Source organism: Simochromis diagramma, unplaced genomic scaffold, assembly GCF_900408965.1.
Source record: "Simochromis diagramma unplaced genomic scaffold, fSimDia1.1 OVJJ01000302.1, whole genome shotgun sequence".
NCBI lineage: Eukaryota > Metazoa > Chordata > Actinopteri > Cichliformes > Cichlidae > Simochromis > Simochromis diagramma.
The window spans coordinates 15,090,489-15,111,575 of NW_024386792.1; the positions used below are offsets into that span (position 1 = coordinate 15,090,489).

The 21,087-nt window shown below is 43.0% G+C and overlaps 1 protein-coding gene across 1 annotated transcript; it reads left to right on the plus strand.

Annotated features, from left to right (window-relative positions):
- The first annotated feature begins 1,209 nt into the window (after window positions 1–1,209).
- Window positions 1,210–5,200, plus strand: LOC120729231 (CD209 antigen-like protein A). The gene is made up of 6 exons (XM_040024773.1): window positions 1,210–1,440; window positions 2,970–3,059; window positions 3,243–3,329; window positions 3,427–3,569; window positions 3,672–3,772; window positions 3,948–5,200. Exons 1-6 carry the CDS (start codon window positions 1,404–1,406, stop codon window positions 4,084–4,086), a joined length of 597 nt encoding a protein of 198 aa, XP_039880707.1. The 5' UTR covers window positions 1,210–1,403; the 3' UTR covers window positions 4,087–5,200.
- Window positions 5,201–21,087: the final 15,887 nt, after the last annotated feature.

The following is a 21,087-nucleotide window of genomic DNA, read 5'->3' on the forward strand; positions in this document are numbered from 1 at the left end:
AACAATAACAGAAGTCACAGAATTTCTCTCACCAATTTTAAGAAACTCACCAATTTTTCCAAGGATTTCCTTTTGCCGCAGATGCCCAAGCAAATTTTATATTTAACTGGTCATTTAATTACTGACCTTGAATTGCTTATACTGATGTAGCCAATGCTAAGGTAGCATGATGAGTGGTGATTTTGTCTGTGTGTGAATTAATCCTACTGTCTTTCCAGTTTTAATATCTTAATATATTCCAAATGACTGAAGACAAACGCTTGAACGTTAGACCAGTTTTACCATCACTGTAAGTATGCAAGGTTTGGTTTGTCTTTCACTGGATTTTGTTTTTGAGTGACTGTATGTGTAAATAGTTGCCTGTGTATTATAGACAATTCATATTGAAAAAATACTTATATAAGATCAGAATCTACAGTATATAGAGATTATATAGATTTCCAGGTGGATATTACATTCAAAAGATCAAAAGATAAGTAAAGGAAAATTGAAATGAGATTAATGAGATGCACAATGACACATTTATGCACCCTTCTATAACATTTAATCATTATTTTTAATGTCATGTGGAATTGTAAATAGATATCATCACTTAAATACATTTTGACACTTGGATCACTTATGTAAGAAATCCTTGACATTCACCACATGTTCAAAAGACTTCATATATTTGTCACAGGAATTAGCTGCATCAGCTATCACCTGCCATAAAGGGTAACTTTCAGCTTTTAATATTCTGCTATTGTCTCCTATTTACATGTTTCTTTTTTCCCCTCACAGGTTCTAATAGAGAGCACTGAAAATAACTAAAAGGCATCATAGACTGTTATGGAACTGCTCAATGTGACGTTTCCTCCTGTTTTTTCTGTGACTTTCATTTTGCATTCTGACCTTGCTTTTTAAAACAGGGTTGAAACCCCAAAAGCCCCCTAAAATATAAGCTGTTTTTACTCAGGTTTTAACATTCCAGCTTTTTAGTACAAAGTTCACATGATGTCCGGTTGTGCCAATAAGTAACTGTCCACAGAAATCACTGCGAGGTAGTGAGTAGATGTCCTGTACCTGCCTTCTGCACATTCTACCGAGGCAGCTGTCTCTTACTTGAAGTAAAGGGAGTAGTTGAGTACTGAAGTAAACTATCTCAGCATGCCGTCTCATATTTAAAAGTAGATATATATGAATGTTTTTATCTTAGTGGAAATTGGAAACTGAGTTGATCTGATAAGGGAGAAGGTGTAGATGTATTCTGTGTGCAGGAAGCTGTGTGCTTAAACCTGCCGATGTTGTCAAAAACGGAAGAAAGAAAGGTAGATAAGAAGGTTATTGATTAGTTCTGCATTTTCTCACTATATGCCTTTGCCATACCACAGCAAAATAAGTTTCTCCTTAAATACGAATCTGACATGGATTGTGAAAATGGAGCTGATACTTCGACCAGTAGTAAGTAATTCAATTTATTTATAAGATTTTTATGCTGTCAATGTATATGTTTTATTCTAGCTTCAAGTATGAGTTTGCACTGAAAACCCCACCTTGGTAGATATTCTTGGAATCAGGTGGAGGATTTTTTATTTTTTTAAACAAACGATTAGGGAATTAACTGCATTCAAAGTTTATTTTTTCAACCACTAACACAATTAAAATTATGTAATAATTTTATTTAATGATTATAAAATATTGAATAGTTTCTTCTTTTAAAGAACTCAGTATCAGGGCTTTCTTCTTCTAAATTCAGCTAAAACTGAGGTTATTGTACTTTCCCCGAAAAAATTGTAATCTACGGAAGAGGATTAGGGCCACCGGGGCAAAAAAGTGGGTACGTCTGTTTTTTCTTTTCCAGAATTCTGAGATTAAAGTCAGAATTCTGACGTTTTTCTCAGAATTCTGGAAAAGAAAAGAAGATGTGCCTACTTTTTTTTTCCGGTGTCACTAATCCTCTTCCATACTAAACAGATTCTTACTCTGGATGGCATTATCTTGGCCTCCAGGAACACTGTGAGGAACCTTGGAGTCGTTTTTGTCCTTCAGTGCAGGTATTAAACAAATATGTAGGGCTGATTTCTTCCATTTGCCTAATATCACTAAAATTAGAAACATCTGGTCTCAGAGTGACACTGAAAAACTAGTTCATGCATTTACTACTTCTAGGCTGGACTACTGTAGTTCATTATTATTATCAGGATGTCCTAAAAACTTCCTGAAAAGCTTTCAGTTGATCCAAAATGCTGCACCCCAGTAGAGCACTTTCCTCTCGCACTGCAGGCTTACTTGTAGTTCCTAGATTATTTAAAAGCGGAATAGGAAGCAGAACCTTCAGTTTTCAGGCCCCTCTTCAGTGGAACCAGCTTCCAGTTTGGATTCAGGAGACAGACACTATCTCTACTTTTAAGCTTAGGCTTAAAACTTTCCTTTTTGATAAAGCATATAGTTAGGGCTGGATTATTGGGCACCAGGTATGTTCAGGCAAATGTTAAATACAGTCCAGGTGTTTTCAGCAGCCTCTACTGACAAACCAGGAAATGAACGCAGTCAATATTCCATCTTTAAATATACATTTATAAGATGGTGTTTAAACTGTGATCTGTTCAATCTTTATGGTTTAGCACACCAACTAATGCTCTTTTATCAGTCTGCTAAAACACATCTGGTAAGAGATACAGATGCATAAAAAGTCACACCAAACGATTCCTGAACAGTTCTTACCCTACAAATGTAACCACACTGAACTCAAAAACCACTAAAGACAGTTTTTTTTATGTATAAAATATTTATTATGCAACATGTTTATCATTTCTACTTCCTCTTTATTTGCCCCCCATGCATTTTTTTTTATTCTCCTGTTGGTGTTTATATTATTATTATTATTATGCATGAGTCCATATCCTGACAGTGCAGCATAATTTTCGTTGTACATTCTTATATAATGACAATAAATGTAATTTTCTTATCTGTTTGATTCCTGCACACAGAAAGAAAACTCTGCAGACTGGTTGCTTTGAGCTTTGCACTTCTGTGTATTCTTCAAGCTACACTCAACATTTCACTGCGACTGCCTTTTTGTGAGTCAATTTACATTTTCTTTGTAATGTGGCCATAAATTCACCATCTAAATAATATAAGAATAGAAATGACAGAGAATTACCGTTACAGTTTGAAGAATTGCAATGAATTTAACTTGAATCAGGTTCATTCATGTGGCACTCTGGTGGTGTAGTTACTTAAGGAAATGTTTGCTCTTACAGACAGTTCTGATACAACAACAACACCAGATTGTGAGGCCATTATTAAAAACTTGACTAAAGAAGAAGACATTAAAATGAATGAATTAGGTGAGTGTAACGCTAAACAGTATTATCATTATTATCATTGCTGTTTGTTATTTTCTTGAGCATAATTTTGAAGGTTCAGTTTTACTGTCCTTTGCAGCTCGCTATATCCAACAAGGATGGATATACTTCAAACACAGTTTATATTACGTTTCATCTACTGAAAACACCTGGAATGACAGCAGAGAGGACTGTCTGCAGAGAGGGGCAGACCTGGTGATTATCAACAGCAGAGAGGAACAGGTACAGTATATAGGAGCAAAATCTGTTTCTGAGACACAAAGACAAAAGTGTAAAACTCAGATGTATTTAATGTTATTCTTTATTTCTTTTTCTGTGAATAAGAACTTCATAAGAGAGTTTAAAAAACGGACATGGATTGGACTGACTGACGCCGAAAAAGAACAGACATGGAAATGGGTGGATGGGACTACACCTACCATCAGGTTTCACACTTTATGTTTGTTACATGACTCTTTCATAAATTATTATTGGTAACTTGCATTTTAAGATAAAGTGTAGGTGTAAATTCTTGTCCTTGTGTGTAGTTGTTTGTTCAGTATACCATGACTTCAATGTCAGTATAAAATGGTTAGTCTTTTTTTCTGTTTTTGTGTTCAGCTTCTGGGACATCGGCGAGCCTAACAGTCTTGTTGTAGATGAAGATTGTGGAGAAATCTATTTCTATGAAAGAGAAAACTCCTGGAATGATACACCGTGTGACACAAAAAAAGTCTGGATTTGTGAAAGAAAAATGTAGAGATAATTAAACCACCAGAAAATAATAAGATGTAAAACCATGACAAATAAATGTAGTCATATAATATCACCATTCATTTCAGGTAGTCAGCTGATTTTAAGTGAAAGCAGAGAGGCAGAAGAAAAGACAACCAACATAATACTTTGTTTATAAAGTTGGTGTGCAGGCTGTTGTCTGTATGTTATACACAGAAAAATATTTAAATACTGTTCAAATTATGTGATTATCTTCTTCTTTTTATACATATAAAATATACCTCTGTCCCAGAGTTTTCTGCCATAAGTGGTACAAAAACTTTCCATAAATGTGTTGGCAGCACTGATTTGCTTTGAGCAAACATAATCATGTGTGTTTGCAAATAATATCAAAAATATTTTGTTCAGTACATTATAACAGCAAAGACTGTTTCTCGAGTTATGTGTGACAACATGAGCCTGGTTACTGGAAAACAAGTAAATGACTTCAGTATTTTGGAAATTAAATGAGGAAAACATGCAATTGCCAATGTGGAAGATTGTCACAGTTACCATTTGTTTATGGGTGCCAGAAAAAACACAAATAAATTAGATAGAATGATGTGAGGTTGCCTGACTGTTCTGACTTGTATTTAGTCTCATTTTGTTATGAATAAACTGCAGATACTTCATTAAAAGGTCTGGAATTGCTTTTTCTTATTTAAAAAACATTGCCATTTTACATGCAAAATCTGGTTATGTTTAATGGTCTACAGAATTATGTAAATGGAATACATAGCATAACAATAGGTAATCATGTACAGGTACTCAGACTTCCCACAGCCAAAAGGCATGCATGTGGTTACGTTAATTAGGTTAAATGGTGATTCTAAATCTGCCATAAGTGTACAAGCGTGCGTATTTTTAGTACGGGTCCGAAGCCTGTATGAATAGATAAAGGGCATCTGATATAAAGTCATTGCTCACTCCATTCAATTTCAATTCAATTCAATTCCATTTTATTTATATAGCACCAAATCATAAGAAAAGTCGCCTCAAGGCGCTTCATAGATACAGAGAAAAACCCAACAATCATATGACCCCCACTCCTAAGTTAAGTGAGTTCCAAGTGTAAAGTCAGAAAAGGAAGAAAAAGTAGGATATGTTTTACTTCTGCTTTTCAGATTTTGTCCCCATGTAAAGCACTTCATGGAGCATACAACTATACAACTATCAGCCCAACTATGATCAGTATCTAGACTTGTACAGACTTTGCTTCTGTTTTTGATCATTCTCCTCCTATAAGTAAAGGTGCAAGACACTTTTGTGGTATATAGTATAGAGTTTAATTTTTTCACTTATAAGTACACCTCTGATGTCGACATCTGTACTGTTTGTGTCACGTCATCACTACTAGAATTGGTTGTTATTTATCCTAAAAGGAAGTTTAGGGTGTATGTTTGTCATGTCAACTTTCAGATTTCAACATCACTGATGCAGAAATCAGGTGAGGGGAGAAAAACAGGACAAAAGACTTGCTCTGAAAGAGAGCCAGAGATTAATAATAACTAATAATTAAATACAGAGACGAGTATAAACACATAGTGGGTTGGAAAAGTGACTAAAGAAGAAACACTAAATGCATCATGGGAATTCCCCAGCAGCCTACGCCTATTGCAGCATAAATAAGGGAGGATTCAGGGTCACCTGATCCAGCCCTAACTATATGCTTTAGCAAAAAGTAAAGTTTAAAGCCTAATCTTAAAAGTAGAGATAGTGTCTGTCTCCTGAATCCAAACTGGAAGCTGGTTCCACAGAAAAGGAGCCTGAAAATCAAAGGCTCTCCCTCCCATTCTACTTTTAAAAACTCTAGGAACAACAAGTAGGCCTGAAGTCTGACAGTGAAGTGCTCTAATAGCGTGACATGTTACTATAAGGTCATTAAGATAAGATGAGCCCTGATTATAAAAGACCTTGTACGTGAGGAACAGGATTTTGAATTTGATTCTGGATTTAACAGGGAGCCAATGAAGGGAAGCCAACACAGGATAAATATGCTCTCTCTTTCTATTCCCTGTCAGTACTCTTGCTGCAGCAGTTTGGATCAAATCAAACACTTTTCAGGAAATTTACAGGACATCCTGATAATGATGAATTACAGTAGTCGAACATAGAAGAAGTAAATGCATGAACCAGTTTATCGGCGTCACTCTGAGACAGGATGTTTCTAATTTTATAGATATTGTGCAAATGGAAGAAAGAGCCCTACATATGTGTTGAATGACTTCAAAATTCCTCACAGTGTTAATGCTGAAAACAAAGATACATCTAAATATAAAGATTGTTTTTAATACTTGGATGAAGAACCTTTGCAGCCATGAGTAAATAAACAACCCGGTTACTTATCGTCTAAAGCTTCCAACAGCTATGAAGGTCCATCCTGTTATTCACGCCTCGCAGCTTAAGCGGCACGTTACTTCCCTGCTGGCGCCTATTTGCTTAATGACTCCAAGATTCCTCACAGTGTTAATGGGAAAAGATCAATTTAAATATAAAGATTTATTTTTTTAATACTTGGATGAAGAAACTTTGCAGCCATGACTAAATGAAGTCTAAAAGTCAAGGACGTCATCAAATGTTTTTCCTCAATTAGACCTTTAATGGAGCCACCTTCAAATGCTGCTTGTTTGTGGCTCTTTCTGCATTCGCTTTTGTAATTAATAATGGAATACCATGCACTGTTAGGTTGACTTGGCCATTAAGGAATATCTCATTTCTTTGTTTTGAAAAAGTCTTGAGGTTCTTCTGCAATATCCATTTGTACTGTGAAGTGCTGTCCGATCAGTGTTGCAACATTTGGCTGAATGTGAGCAGAGAGATCTGTTCATTTCCCAATTTATTCTACTGCTTCTTTCAGCACTTACATCATCAATAAATTCTAGTGGCCTCATTTTGCTGGCAGCCACACATACCCACGCCATAATGTTGTCTTCACTGTGTTTGACAGATAATGTGGTATACTCTGGATCAGGAGCTTTTTCCTTCCTCTGTAATTTTCTTTTGCAGGACTCTGGTACAAGTTAATCTTGATTTTATCAATGCAAAGATTTTTTTACAGAATTTTGCAGACTCCTTTATATGTTTTCTTGCAGAGTCTAATCTGATATTTCTGGTTGACAAGAAAATTACAGTCAAAAGTTATGAATACAAATTCAACACTTTAATAAATTCTATATATTATGTCTGCTTATTTGTTGTGAAATAAAAAGGAAGAAGGCCTCACCTGGCCATGAAACTGTCCCATTAATTTTAAACCGCAGAAAAAAACTATGTACAAAAATGGCTCTAATTCTTAATCAGTTAACACAATTTTTTGTAAAACCCCTTTAATTTAAGCTGAAAGTCTGCACTTCAATCGCATATCGAATGAAGAGGCAAAACTACAATAATAGTGTCTTTGTCCCAAACATTATGGACACACAATTAATACAGCACAATTGCTTTAACTGAAGCAACTGAAAAACAAGTAATGCCAGAGTAAATGAATAAAAACGTTTTAATATTAAAGTAATTGTATTTGCAAGTTGTGTTAAAGAAACATATTTTATCCATATTTTGCAAAACAAAATACGAACTTTCATTATAACCTTAACAACAATAATAATCTATTTTTTCATTCAGGTGATATTACATAACTAATAATGCTTCCAGAAGAAATACATTTGGTTATTATTGTCTTGTTAACCGCTTTACATTTATGTTAAATATGTTGGCAGGATGAGGGTTAAAAAAGTTTCTAGCAAAAAAGAAAGCCCAGCTGTAGCAACAACATAGTTAGGATTCCCTACTTACTGACCCACTGGTGTAAGTACAGATTCAGATATTTCTTTCAAGAGAGACATAGGCTAAAAACAGAGTTACAAACCAGGCTGCAGTGATGTTACTAGACAGTCCTGTTATTCAAAAATAAAAAAAATCAGTTCATATATGTTTTCATCACCAAAGTTAAGCTCTTGTTAATAAATAAAACTACTTTTGTCAAGCTAACACTGCAGCTTAAAAATGTCACCAGAGAAACAGGATACACAGGAATTAAACTCTGTAAACACTAGGGATGGGTGCCGGTATCTGGTTCTGACATAAACGGTAGTAACCAGACCGAAAAGCAGCGCACATGCTTTATTTCAGTGCTTTTTTTTTTTTCATACACTTTGGATTCTAGTCAATCATTTTACCTTTCCAAGGATACTAGGAAGGCCCAGGAACATACGTTCTTTTAGAGCCGAGCTACAGATTAAAAATGCCCAAGGCGAAGCGGTCAAAGTCTGGCTGTACTTCACAGCAAAAGATTCAAACTCAGCAGCTTGCAACAAGTGCTTTAAGGTGATACTGTGCAAAGGAGGTAACACCTCGAATCTGATGAAACACCTGGCGATGCATAGCGTTTTTTTAAAAGCCGAGAAATGCACCATATTTGATAGCTTGCTGCAAGACCTCACACCGTGCACATCTACTGCGGGTGTGGTGCCTGTTATCGGACCCGGAGTTATCAACATGCCCCAAGAACCCGAAGAGTAGAGTCCTGGCCCCTAGCCCTGCCAGTGTAGCAGAAATGATGAAACATTAAGCTACTCTTCTCTGGGTGAGTAGCTTAATGTTGTTCGTGTGTAATTTACGTTGTGTAGGCTAACCACTTTATTAAATTAATGCACCTAAGGTGAACTAGCAAACACCGTTGTAGTTATGCGACTGTCTTCTTGTTTGATAGAGTGATACCATATAAGCTGCAGAAAAGGCTAACATTGTTATCCATCCATCCATTCATCCATCTTCATCCGCTTTATCCGAGGCCGGGTCGCGGGGGCAGCAGCCTAAGCAAAGAGGCCCAGACCTCCCTCTCCCCAGCCACCTCCTCCAGCTTATCCAGGGGAACACCAAGGTGTTCCCAGGCCAGCCGAGAGATATAATCTCTCCAGGGTGTCCTGGGTCTGCCCCGGGGCCTCCTCCCGGTGGGACATGCCTGGAACACCTCACCCAGGAGGCGCCCAGGGGGCATCCTTGTCAGATGCCCGAACCACCTCAGCTGGCTCCTTTCGATGTGGAGCAGCAGCGGCTCTACTCTGAGCCCCTCCCGGATGGCCGAACTTCTCACCCTATCTCTAAGGGAGAGGCCAGCCACCCTTCGGAGGAAGCTCATTTCTGCCGCTTGTATCCGCGATCTCGTTCTTTCGGTCACTACCCACAGTTCGTGGCCATAGGTGAGGGTAGGGACGTAGATCGACCGGTAAATTGAGAGCTTCGCTTTTACACTCAGCTCCCTCTTCACCACGACGGACCGGTGCAGCGTCTGCATTACTGCAGCTGCAGCCCCAATCCGTCTGTCGATCTCCGGCTCCCTTCTCCCATCACTCGCGAACAAGACCCCGAGATACTTGAACTCCTCCACTTGGGGCAGGAACTCATCCCCGACCCAGAGTGGGCACTCCACCCTTTTCCGGCTGAGAACCATGGCCTCAGATTTGGAGGTGCTGATCCTCATTCCCGCTGCTTCACACTCGGCTGCGAACCGTTCCAGTGCGAGCTGGAGGCCCTCACCCGATGAAGCCAACAGAACCACGTCATCCGCAAAAATCAGAGATGAGATTCTGAGGCCACCAGCTCCTCCTTGAATCGCTACCTTATCGTGGTGGAGGGGTTTTTGTGTCCCAGGGATCCCAGGGGCTATGTTGTCTGGGGGCTTTTGCCCCCTGGTAGGGTCTCCCATGGCAAATTGGTCCTGGGTGAGGGACCAGACAAAGAGCGATTCAGAAGACATGAGAAGAACATGAGAAGAACATGAGAAGAACATCGAGGGAACAGTTTACCCTGCCCGGGATAGGGTTACCGGGGCCCCGCCCTGGAGCCAGGCCCGGGGAGGGTGCCCGAGGGCGAGCGTCTGGTGGCTGGGCCTTAGTCCATGGGGCCCGGCCGGGCACAGCCCGAAGAGGAGACATGGGCCCCATCCTCCCACAGGCCCACCACCCGCAGGAGGCGCCATAGGGGTCGGGTGCATTGTGTGCCGGGTGGCGGCCAGGAGCGGAGGCCCTGGCGGACTGACCCCCGGCTGCCAAGACTGGCAATAGGGACATGGAACATTGTTATCTTTTTACAAAAGAAAAAACAGCTAAACATGAGAGGTTTTAGGACAAAGTTTGTGTTCTCCATTCTTTAAGCACCGGTATCGTATAACACCTTTTTTTTTTTTTTTTTGCCTGTCCCGTTTGGCTCTTTTGCCATCAGAATTATTGTCTAAAGGCGAAGAAAGATGCCCAACGGATTTACTTTACCAAATTGACCATCCCAGCCTTGCCGTAATGTTCCATTTGATTCACCTTTTATTGTTTATTTTATTTTCACTTGCTGAATACGGGACAGACTTGACTGGGGGAAAGAAGGGGAGAAAGAAAGAGGGAAAGAAAAACAGCTGAGAAGAGGGACGGGGGAGAAGGGCAAAAAACAAAAACCAACAGAATAAGCAGAGAAAAAAAATGCATCTATCGATCACCTGGATCACCTGTTGAGAAAGAAAAAAGAAAACAAGCAGAAGAAAACAAGAGCAACATAATAAACAACATCACGATGATATATGGGAATATAACAGTAAATACTAAATATTAAACATTACAGGGAGTGCAGAATTATTAGGCAAGTTGTATTTTTGAGGAATAATTTTATTATTGAACAACAACCATGTTTTCAATGAATCCAAAAAACTCATTAATATCAAAGCTGAATGTTTTTGGAAGTAGTTTTTAGTTTGTTTTTAGTTTTAGCTATTTTAGGGGGATATCTGTGTGTGCAGGTGACTATTACTGTGCATAATTATTAGGCAACTTAACAAAAAACAAATATATACCCATTTCAATTATTTATTTTTACCAGTGAAACCAATATAACATCTCCACATTCACAAATATACATTTCTGACATTCAAAAACAAAACAAAAACAAATCAGCGACCAATATAGCCACCTTTCTTTGCAAGGACACTCAAAAGCCTGCCATCCATGGATTCTGTCAGTGTTTTGATCTGTTCACCATCAACATTGCGTGCAGCAGCAACCACAGCCTCCCAGACACTGTTCAGAGAGGTGTACTGTTTTCCCTCCTTGTAAATCTCACATTTGATGATGGACCACAGGTTCTCAATGGGGTTCAGATCAGGTGAACAAGGAGGCCATGTCATTAGTTTTTCTTCTTTTATACCCTTTCTTGCCAGCCACGCTGTGGTGTACTTGGACGCGTGTGATGGAGCATTGTCCTGCATGAAAATCATGTTTTTCTTGAAGGATGCAGACTTCTTCCTGTACCACTGCTTGAAGAAGGTGTCTTCCAGAAACTGGCAGTAGGACTGGGAGTTGAGCTTGACTCCATCCTCAACCCGAAAAGGCCCCACTGTCACGATCTGGTACAGGGATTCAAACGCAGAGCGGTAAGGTATCTCCAAGGTGTAGTTTATTTACAGTGCCAGTGCAATATATGTACAGTGAAGGGATCCAAAACTCCGGGGGAATCACAGGGTAACTCGCTCACGTCTTCTTCGCTCACACTCACACACGTTCCCGCAGCAGGGAGGTCGCAGGTCCCGGGGGGGGGAGATCTGAGGCAGACGAGAAGGCAGGTCACCAACTAATCACAAATCACGAATATGAAGCACAAGAGCTGTGAGAACACTAACGTTAGGGGTACAATCATCCAGCGACGAGAGGATCTGTGTTCCAGCCTCAAATAGTGCTCCCGGTGATGATGGGTGAGTGTTGTCAGGTGTGTGTGTGGGCCAAGGGCAGGAGCCCACAGTGAGCTCCGCCCAGGCAGAGAGGGAGAGAACAGAAACAGCAATTGTAGCCTTGTGGGGCCGACCGGGCAGGCACGGAGACCATGACACCCACAAGCTCATCTTTGATGATACCAGCCCAAACCAGTACTCCACCTCCACCTTGCTGGCGTCTGAGTCGGACTGGAGCGCTCTGCCCTTTACCAATCCAGCCACGGGCCCATCCATCTGGCCCATCAAGACTCACTCTCATTTCATCAGTCCATAAAACCTTAGAAAAATCAGTCTTGAGATATTTCTTGGCCCAGTCTTGACGTTTCAGCTTGTGTGTCTTGTTCAGTGGTGGTCGTCTTTCAGCCTTTCTTACCTTGGCCATGTCTCTGAGTATTGCACACCTTGTGCTTTTGGGCACTCCAGTGATGTTGCAGCTCTGAAATATGGCCAAACTGGTGGCAAGTGGCATCTTGGCAGCTGCACGCTTGACTTTTCTCAGTTCATGGGCAGTTATTTTGCGCCTTGGTTTTTCCACACGCTTCTTGCGACCCTGTTGACTATTTCGAATGAAACGCTTGTTGTTTGATGATCACGCTTCAGAAGCTTTGCAATTTTGAGACTGCTGCATCCCTCTGCAAGATATCTCACTATTTTTGACTTTTCTGAGCCTGTCAAGTCCTTCTTTTGACCCATTTTGCCAAAGGAAAGGAAGTTGCCTAATAATTATGCACACCTGATATAGGGTGTTGATGTCATTAGACCACACCCCTTCTCATTACAGAGATGCACATCACCTAATATGCTTAATTGGTAGTAGGCTTTCGAGCCTATACAGCTTGGAGTAAGACAACATGCATGAAGAGGATGATGTGGACAAAATACTCATTTGCCTAATAATTCTGCACTCCCTGTATTGTGCAGCACGTAAGATCGACAGAACACAGTGTGCTTTGAGGTAGGAGCCAAAAAGGGTGTAGTTTGTGGGTGTGATCACTCGTGTGTACACCTGTGAGCATGGACGCGCTTGTTTTTTTGTTTTAAAAGGTTCCTTCATGTAATGATCTGCTAGAGGGTGTGGGGAGCCACTGCCCTGTCCTCCAGGGCATGAAGCAGGTATGGAGGAGATCAAAACTCCAGACATCCAGAGGCCCCCAGAACACAAGAGACCAAGGAAGACCAACAGAGGGGCAGCCGCGCCACTGTCCCAGAAAGAGCTGAGGAGAATCCCAGATGAGGGCTCACTCAGCAGCCGCGGAGCAGAAGCCAGGGGGGGTTGCAGTGACGCGCCCGTGAGCTCCGCCGGCAGCCAGCTGTGCCTGAGTGACCGAGCCCCAGGCCGAGAGGCCGGGGGCACCCCACCTCCGAAGTGGCCCGAGCGAGCCCCAGGCTCCAGGCCCCGATAAGCGGCCGCCAAGGAGTGAGCCGGTGTGTACCTGGACGCCCATCCCCGGACACAAAGAACCACCAACGCACCGATGTCTGAGGGAGTTCGCCACCAGCAGGGGAAGTGGTGGTAGGGGGAGATAGGCCTCCAAACCTTGGAGGGCCTGAGATGTCCCCAGAGAGGTGGCGTCTGACACCCAACCTGACATATAGACACAGACATACAGGCACACACAGATACAAACATCCATTCCCACCCTCATGCTCTCATATGCACTTACTCCACACTCAACCAACATGGAGACAGACATAAAGAGACGCTGTACACACAATCACACTCCCCAAACGTACTCTACAAACCGGGTCTAGGTACCCTTGCCCCTGGAGGGGGGAACTGCACCCAGACCCAGGTGGTGTTACCCTTTTCCCTGCGGTGGGGAGAAGCAGACCGCCCCGACTCCGCAGCAGCAGGGAGGCCCCACACTCCAGACCCCAGTCGGATGGCCAACTCCTCCTCCTAGCCCCCCGCTCCAGCAGGCCGCAGAGAACGGGCGTGAGAGAAGACTCCAAACCTCCCTCCACCCGCTCATATGTAGTGTTGATGCATGTGTGTTCTAAGGTGCATTTAAAACCCAGGAGGGCATGGAGCTACCTGCCAGAGAGCAGCAGGTAAGCGCATAGTCCCTCCTGCTAGCCCTCAAGGTCTACGTGTATTTAAAATTGAGAGGTGGGCAACGACGCCAGGGGTGAGGTGTACACCCTGATGGTAATTTGGATTCCGTGTAGCGTGCCCACCCCCAAGATCCTATATGTATGTGTAATGAGAGTGTGAGTAATGTGAATGTCTAAGTTGTGGGATAAAATTGAGGCAGAGGCAGCCAGAAGGGGACAGAGGGGGGTAGCCTCCTCTGCACCCTGGTGACACACCCCTACTCCAAGGCCCTGCATGTGTGGGTGGTTGTGGTGGAGCGGGAAGAGGGAGGCAGCTGGAGATGGGGAGGGAAGGACGGGAGGGGCAAGTGACCCCTCCCTGGGGCCAGCTCCCCCGCTGACCCCAGTAGGCACCCCCATACTCCGCGACCCGCCAGGGAAAGGGGGCCCAGGCCCATCCGGACCGGGGCCCAGTGCAGCAGCGCCGCCCGGCCCCACAGAGTCCGGGACAGTCCACCCAACCCCACCACAGAGAAAACTGCACCCACCCCACCATCCACTCATCTTCCAGACTACATAAGACAATAGACGCCCAGACTGAGATCTTCCTCCACCTCTCCTGTATCTCCCCCTCCTGCAGAGAGAGTTCCTGAAGAGAGGAAAGCTCCTGCAACATGTGACAACCTCCCCCACCAGTTGAAGAGCCCCCCAGGTGGCTCGACGCACCGGCGGCACCCTGCGCCAGGGCTGGGCCCCCATACACCCACCCGCCCACAACCCCGGCAACACACCAACCAGGACCCAAGCCCCCGAGGCCCGGCCAGGGCCCCAGCCCAGAGCCGGAGCGCCCCCAGAACCTCACGCCCATCCCGGACCCACCCAGGGGCAGCCAGGCTACCAGGTCAGTAACCCACGTCCGTCAGCACAGACCCTCCCCTAGCCCCGCTGCACGCAGCCACGAGGAAACCGTCACCTAAGAGCCAACAGAGCCCCTAATTGGCCATGACCGCTACCCCGGGTTGAGCCCCCCAAGGAAGATGCCTCCGGGGAACCCCCCGACGCCCTAAGCCTGTCCCTACCCCCACACCAATCGGCGGGACCAAACTATGACCCCCCACCCCCACTAGGTGATGGAGCTGATCAAAGGAGCCCAGAGCAAATGATCTGATGTGGTGGCAGAGGCTGTATCAAGACTAATGTAATCTAATAGATAATTTCTATATTGGTTAGAATTAAGATTATTTTTATTTTTCCAGTTCATGTTTTCTTGGCCATGCATAGGGCAGTGAAAACCATATGGGCTATATTCTTTTCTGAAGTGACATTATCTAAGCTGCCCAACAAACACACTAAGTGGGAAGTTGGAATGTTACATTTCAGACACTTTCATAAGTCTTCACATATCTCGCGCCAAAACTTCTGAACTGGTGGACAGAACCAAAGAGCGTGGATATAATTGTCCGGTGAATTGGTTTGGCAGTGTGAGCAGTTGTTGGTAAACGTAAAGCCCATCTTGAACATCCGATGACCTGTATAGTGCACTCTATGTAATATTTTGTATTGAATTAATTGAAGACTGGGATTTCTGATTAGATGAAAGGTTTTTAAGCAAATCTGAGACCAGAAGTTTTGGTCTAAGTTAACTGATAAATCCGCTTCCCATTTTGCAATAGGAAGTGATATTGATTCATCTGTTTTAGAAAGCATTCTGTATATTTTGGATAGTAATTTGGGGGTTTTAAGAGTAAGAAACTGAACCACACTTGGTGGTGTTTGTAGTTCAACTTAGGGCTGCTCAATTAATCGAATTTTAATCACGATTACGATCTGGGCTTTCAACGATCATTAAAAATGACTGAGCCGATTATTAGCCCCTCCCTCATGCTTTACTCTCGCGCTGCTCCGTGTGGCAAATCGAGCGCACCTCTCTGCATTTCGAACACTCGTCACAACAATTAAGAGGACCCGAGGGAAGCTCGGAAAGCTAAGCAGAAGTTATTTGGAGAGGACAGTGACTGTCTGCCGTTGGTTGAAAAGAGAGGTAAAAAAAAAAAAACTTCAGTGGTGTGGAAACATTATGGGTTCACGGAGTCAGACGTAGATCAAGTAGACATAGTGTGTAAACTTTGCTACGGTGTCGTAGCTGCACCACAGAGCAACACTGCAAAGTTCACTAAACATAGATGTTTACATTTTTCATTTATTTCTTATATTGCAAACATTTGCACTGTTATCAGTATTTGCACACTATTTTATATTATTTTTTAAAGTCATTTTTTATTTTTTTTATTTTTTTATTTAACCAGGAATGTCCCGTTGAGATCAAAAACCTCTTTTTCAAGGGAGTCCTGGCCAAGAGGCAGCACATTTCAAAACAAATACATACGAACAAACAAAGTTAAAATTACACAAAACAATTACACATTATTGAGGGAGTCTGTAGGCCTTTGAGTTTAGTTTAGTCATTATCAGTGTTGGGAAGGTTACTTTTAAAATGTATTCCATTACAGAATACAGAATACATGCCCCAAAATGTATTCTGTAACGTATTCCGTTACGTTACTCAATGACAGTAACGTATTCTGAATACTTTGGATTACTTAATATATTATCATGCTTTTTACAACAACGTGAATGTACTATTGCTGTGTGATTTATTACTATTACTGAAGGTCCGCGACTCCGAACTGTAGTAAAGGGACCTCTGACTAATACGGCGGGGTCCCTGTCGGCTCGTAGCCGAAAAATAGCTTTACTTTGTTGTGTGGGTCAACTTTTCTTGCGAGAGACAGAGAGAGGCGTTGAAAGACTGCTCCAACGGAACTTATTGTTTCGGAGGAAAACACGAACACGGTGTACAGTCGAGTCTTAATAGCTTACTTACAACTGGGCTCGTCAGGCACTCTTCTTGGCTGCAGTGGTTATTATTATATTTACATGCTTCCAGCTCCCGTTTTTCCTCGATGACAACTCGTACCTTTCCACTCCCCTTTTTCTCCCTCCTCGCTCACAGACACATAACGTGTATGGCAGTCCATTCTCCCTGCAGCACGGACTACACTGCCCATGATGCTACATTCTTTAGAGCTATGCTTGTAGCATTCTGCCTGTTAGCTTAGCACAACAACAACAACAACGAAAAGGCGCTCTCTCACCCAGGAAACACACAGTCGCAGAGAGAGAGAGAGTGTCGTCCTGTAACCATGGCAACCGTAACGCTGCCGCCTGGAACAACAGAACATAGCTGTCAAACAAAACCCAAACAGTCCTGACCCGCGACAAAATGAAACAGGAAAGTACCGCAGTGTAATCCATTTATTTCAACAAAGTAACTGTATTCTGAATACCACCTTTTTAAACGGTAACTGTAACGGAATACAGTTACTCATATTTTGTATTTTAAATACGTAACGGCGGTACATGTATTCCGTTACTCCCCAACACTGGTCATTATTCAATATATTGTTATTGTTAAGCCGGTCAGGGCAGCACGCCTGAGTGGAAACAACATTTTAAAACTAGATGGTGGAAGATGACTACGATTTATCTTCTTATTTCTTTTTCCTGTGAACAAGAACTTCATTACACAATTTAGAGATTTCACATAGATCGTACTGACTGACTCAGAGGAAGAGGGGACGTGGAAGTGGGTGGACGGGACTTTACTGAACAGAAGGTTCATAAATTCTCTTTTTAATAATCACTAATAATGTGGCAGTATTGACCAATCATGACCAGTCATAAAACTGTTCCACAAAGTAGCCACATTTTGCAGAAGTAATGTTGGTCATGTTGTATGAACAGTTTAAAGACAAGTGAAGCTGAAATGCACTCACAAGTCAAATTATTGTTTGTCATGGTAAGTAATTGCTCAACCTTCAGCTAATTGTATGCTGTGCCTGAATGTTTAATGATATGTTGTAGCAACTTCAGGTATACGCCATAAATCTTGTAATGTTCAGAGTCTTGAGTTCCGTGTTTGTGTATCACTGATGATATTTAATCATTATTTGATTTATTTAGTGGTTACTGTTTTACTGATCCAGGTTGAACTTCAAGATACAGCTAATTTGAGGACCTTGTTCCTGTTTGTTTATAAGTTGTTGATATGCATCTCTGATTTCGTGAAAAAAGCTGATTCTTTAGTTTCAGTTGGCACAACGGGGAGCCCAACAGTTATAATGGCCGAGATGAAGACTGTGGAGAAATGAAGATCATTAAAGATGAAAACAAATGGAATGACAGAGCGCGCAAAAGTGAAAACTTTTGGATCTGTGAAAAGATTGTGGATCTGTAATTGGCTATCCGACTAGTATTTTAAGCCACAGGGAAAACGGCTTATCATTATGCATGCAAGTTCAAACAAATATGGACATTAAAATCAAATTCAAGAGATTAAAAAATTATTCTGACCATAGAAATTGCATAAAAATAAGGATAATGGCTGTAAAATATATTAATGCACAACCAATAACAGGAAATATGTTGCGTTGCCACATGTTTCCTGTTTTTGTGAACATCTCCCTTAATGCACTTTCCCAGCAGCCAACAAGAGTTAGTAGCCAGTGTTGCCAACTCCTCAGTAAGGAAAATCGCTATTGGCTGTCCTAAAAGTCGCTAGAAGTCGCTAAATGACGTCATCACCTAATTTGCATAATTGGTCATGCTAATATAATTGTAACCTACGCTGTTGGAGAGAGAAATAACATCGTGGAAGAGACATAAAGTTAGCAAAAAACGTCCTAAATGCATTTAGAATTTATTTAGAACTACAAATTTAATTTATTTTAGCAATTATTGTTTTTTAATGTCACAATTCCAACCCTGCTCCTTTATTCGGGCTTCGACCGGCAAAAGTGACCCGAAATAGGCACTCTGGTGGAGTTACTGTGTGTGAGAGTGTGTGTTTATAAGTAGTTTTAAACCTTGTGATCCACAAAACAGCACAACAGTAAAAGAAGAACTGACTGCGTTACAGTCAGTGCGGGAGCAGCGGCTTCGCTCATGCGCGATTCATTTGCAGTTTGGACGCATAGATGTGAACATCTCCTGCAGCTGGGGAAGGACTAAGATAAGATAAGATAAGATAACCTTTATTAGTCCCACACGTGGGAAATTTGTTTTTTGTCACAGCAGGAAGTGGACAGTGCAAAAGTTATGAGGCAAAAATTAGAATACAATAAGAATAAATACAGTACACAACTGTACAGAATAGAATAAAATACTATATACAGTAGAATAAAATAAAATAAATATACAATAAGATAAAAATAGAATACAAATACAAATACTATATACAACTGAGTAAAAAATACAACGATGACAGAAAGGATTATTGCACTTAGTGTTATTGCACATTAGTGTTATTGCACATGTATGGATGTGTGTGCTTGATCAGTTAAAGTCTTTATTATGGAGTCTGACAGCAGTGGGGAGGAAAGACCTGCGAAATCTCTCCGTCCCACACCGTGGGTGCCGCAGCCTGCCACTGAAGGAGCTGCTCAGTGCTGTCACAGTCTGCTGCATGGGGTGGGAGATGTTGTCCAACAGGGATGACAGCTTAGCCGCCGTTCTCCTGTCACTCACCACCTCCACTGGGTCCAGAGGGCATCCTAGAACAGAGCTGGCCCTGCGGATCAGCCTGTTCAGTCTCTTCCTGTCCCCAGCAGAGATGCTGCCGCCCCAGCAGACCACGCCATAAAAGATAGCAGAAGCCACAACAGAGTCATAGAAGGTCTTCAGGAGTGGGCCCTCCACTCCAAACGACCTGAGTCTCCGCAGCAGGTACAGCCTGCTCTGCCCTTTCCTGTAGAGGGCGTCTGAGTTATGAGTCCAGTCCAGTCTGTTGTTCAGATGAACACCAAGGTACCTGTAGCTGTCCACAGCCTCAATGTCCATACCTTGGATGTTCAGTGGTTGCAGTGGAGAATGCTTGTGCCTGCGGAAGTCTACCACCAGTTCCTTGGTTTTACTGGCGTTGATCTGGAGGTAGTTCAGCTGGCACCAGTCCACAAAGTCTTGGGTCAGACCTCTGTACTCCTTGTCGTCCCCATCAGTGATGAGGCCGACTATTGCAGAGTCATCAGAGAACTTCTGCAGGAAGCACTGGGTGGAATTGTGGGAGAAGTCTGCAGTGTAGATGGTGAAGAGGAACGGAGCCAGAACCGTTCCCTGTGGGGCCCCCGTACTGCAGACGACCCTGTCCGACACACAGCCCTGAGTCCTCACATACTGTGGTCGGTCGGTGAGGTAGTCCAGGATCCAGGTAGTGAGGTGATGGTCCACTCCAGAGTTCACCAGCTTGTCCTTTAGAACCGAGGGAAGAATGGTGTTGAAGGCACTGGAGAAATCAAAGAACATGATTCTCACAGTGCTTCCAGCGGTCTCCAGGTGAGCGAGGGAACGATGTAGGAGGTGAATGACGGCATCATCCGCTCCAATGCCAGGCTGGTAGGCAAACTGAAGTGGGTCCAGTGATGAGCTTATTAGGCGCCGAAGCTGAGCCAGGACCAACCGCTCCAGGGTCTTCATCAGGTGGGATGTCAGAGCCACCGGCCTGTAGCTGTTGAGGTCCTTGGGGCGTGAAGTCTTTGGCACTGGTACAACACAGGAGGTTTTCCAGAGCTGTGGGACTCTTCCCAACCTCAGGCTCAGGTTGAAGAGGTGCTCCATCACCCCACACAGTTGGTCCGCGCAGGACCTGACGACCCTCGAGCTGATGCCATCTGGACCCGCTGCCTTCTTGCCATTAATCCTCCTCAGTTCCCTCCTAACCTGGGTGGTTGAGAGAGACAGGCTGGAGCCTTGTGTTGAGTGTGTATTGGATGCTGCAGTTGGGGGTGGGGGGGAGTGAGCAGGGTGAATAGAGGAGGTGTGAAGTGTCTGAGGTGGAACAGCAGCAGTGGGGGTGGGTGAGTCTGCAGCCGATGTTGCAGACTGCCTCATGGCTGAATCAAATCTGTTGAAGAAATGATTCAGTTTATTTGCCCATCTCACATCCCTCCCAGGCAGAGGGATCCTCCGCCCGCGGGCGATTTAGCACGGGTGAGGTGCCCACGGCAGCACCGCTGCTTGGTGAGAGTAAGAGCAACACGCTCTTTCACGTCAAAAAGTCGTCATAAATAAGTCTCCAATAATACCAGAAAAAGTCGCCAGATTTGTCGCTAGTCGCTTTTTAGAAAAAGAAGTCGCTAAGGGGGTCTGAAA

Coding starts and splice junctions, on each gene's coding strand:
- LOC120729231 (XM_040024773.1), top strand. CDS start 1,404: ATGGATTGTGAAAATGGAGCTGATACTTCGACCAGTA. Junction 1,441..2,969: donor AGCTGATACTTCGACCAGTA/GTAAGTAATTCA, acceptor TCCTGCACACAG/AAAGAAAACTCTGCAGACTG. Junction 3,330..3,426: donor CATTAAAATGAATGAATTAG/GTGAGTGTAACG, acceptor TGTCCTTTGCAG/CTCGCTATATCCAACAAGGA.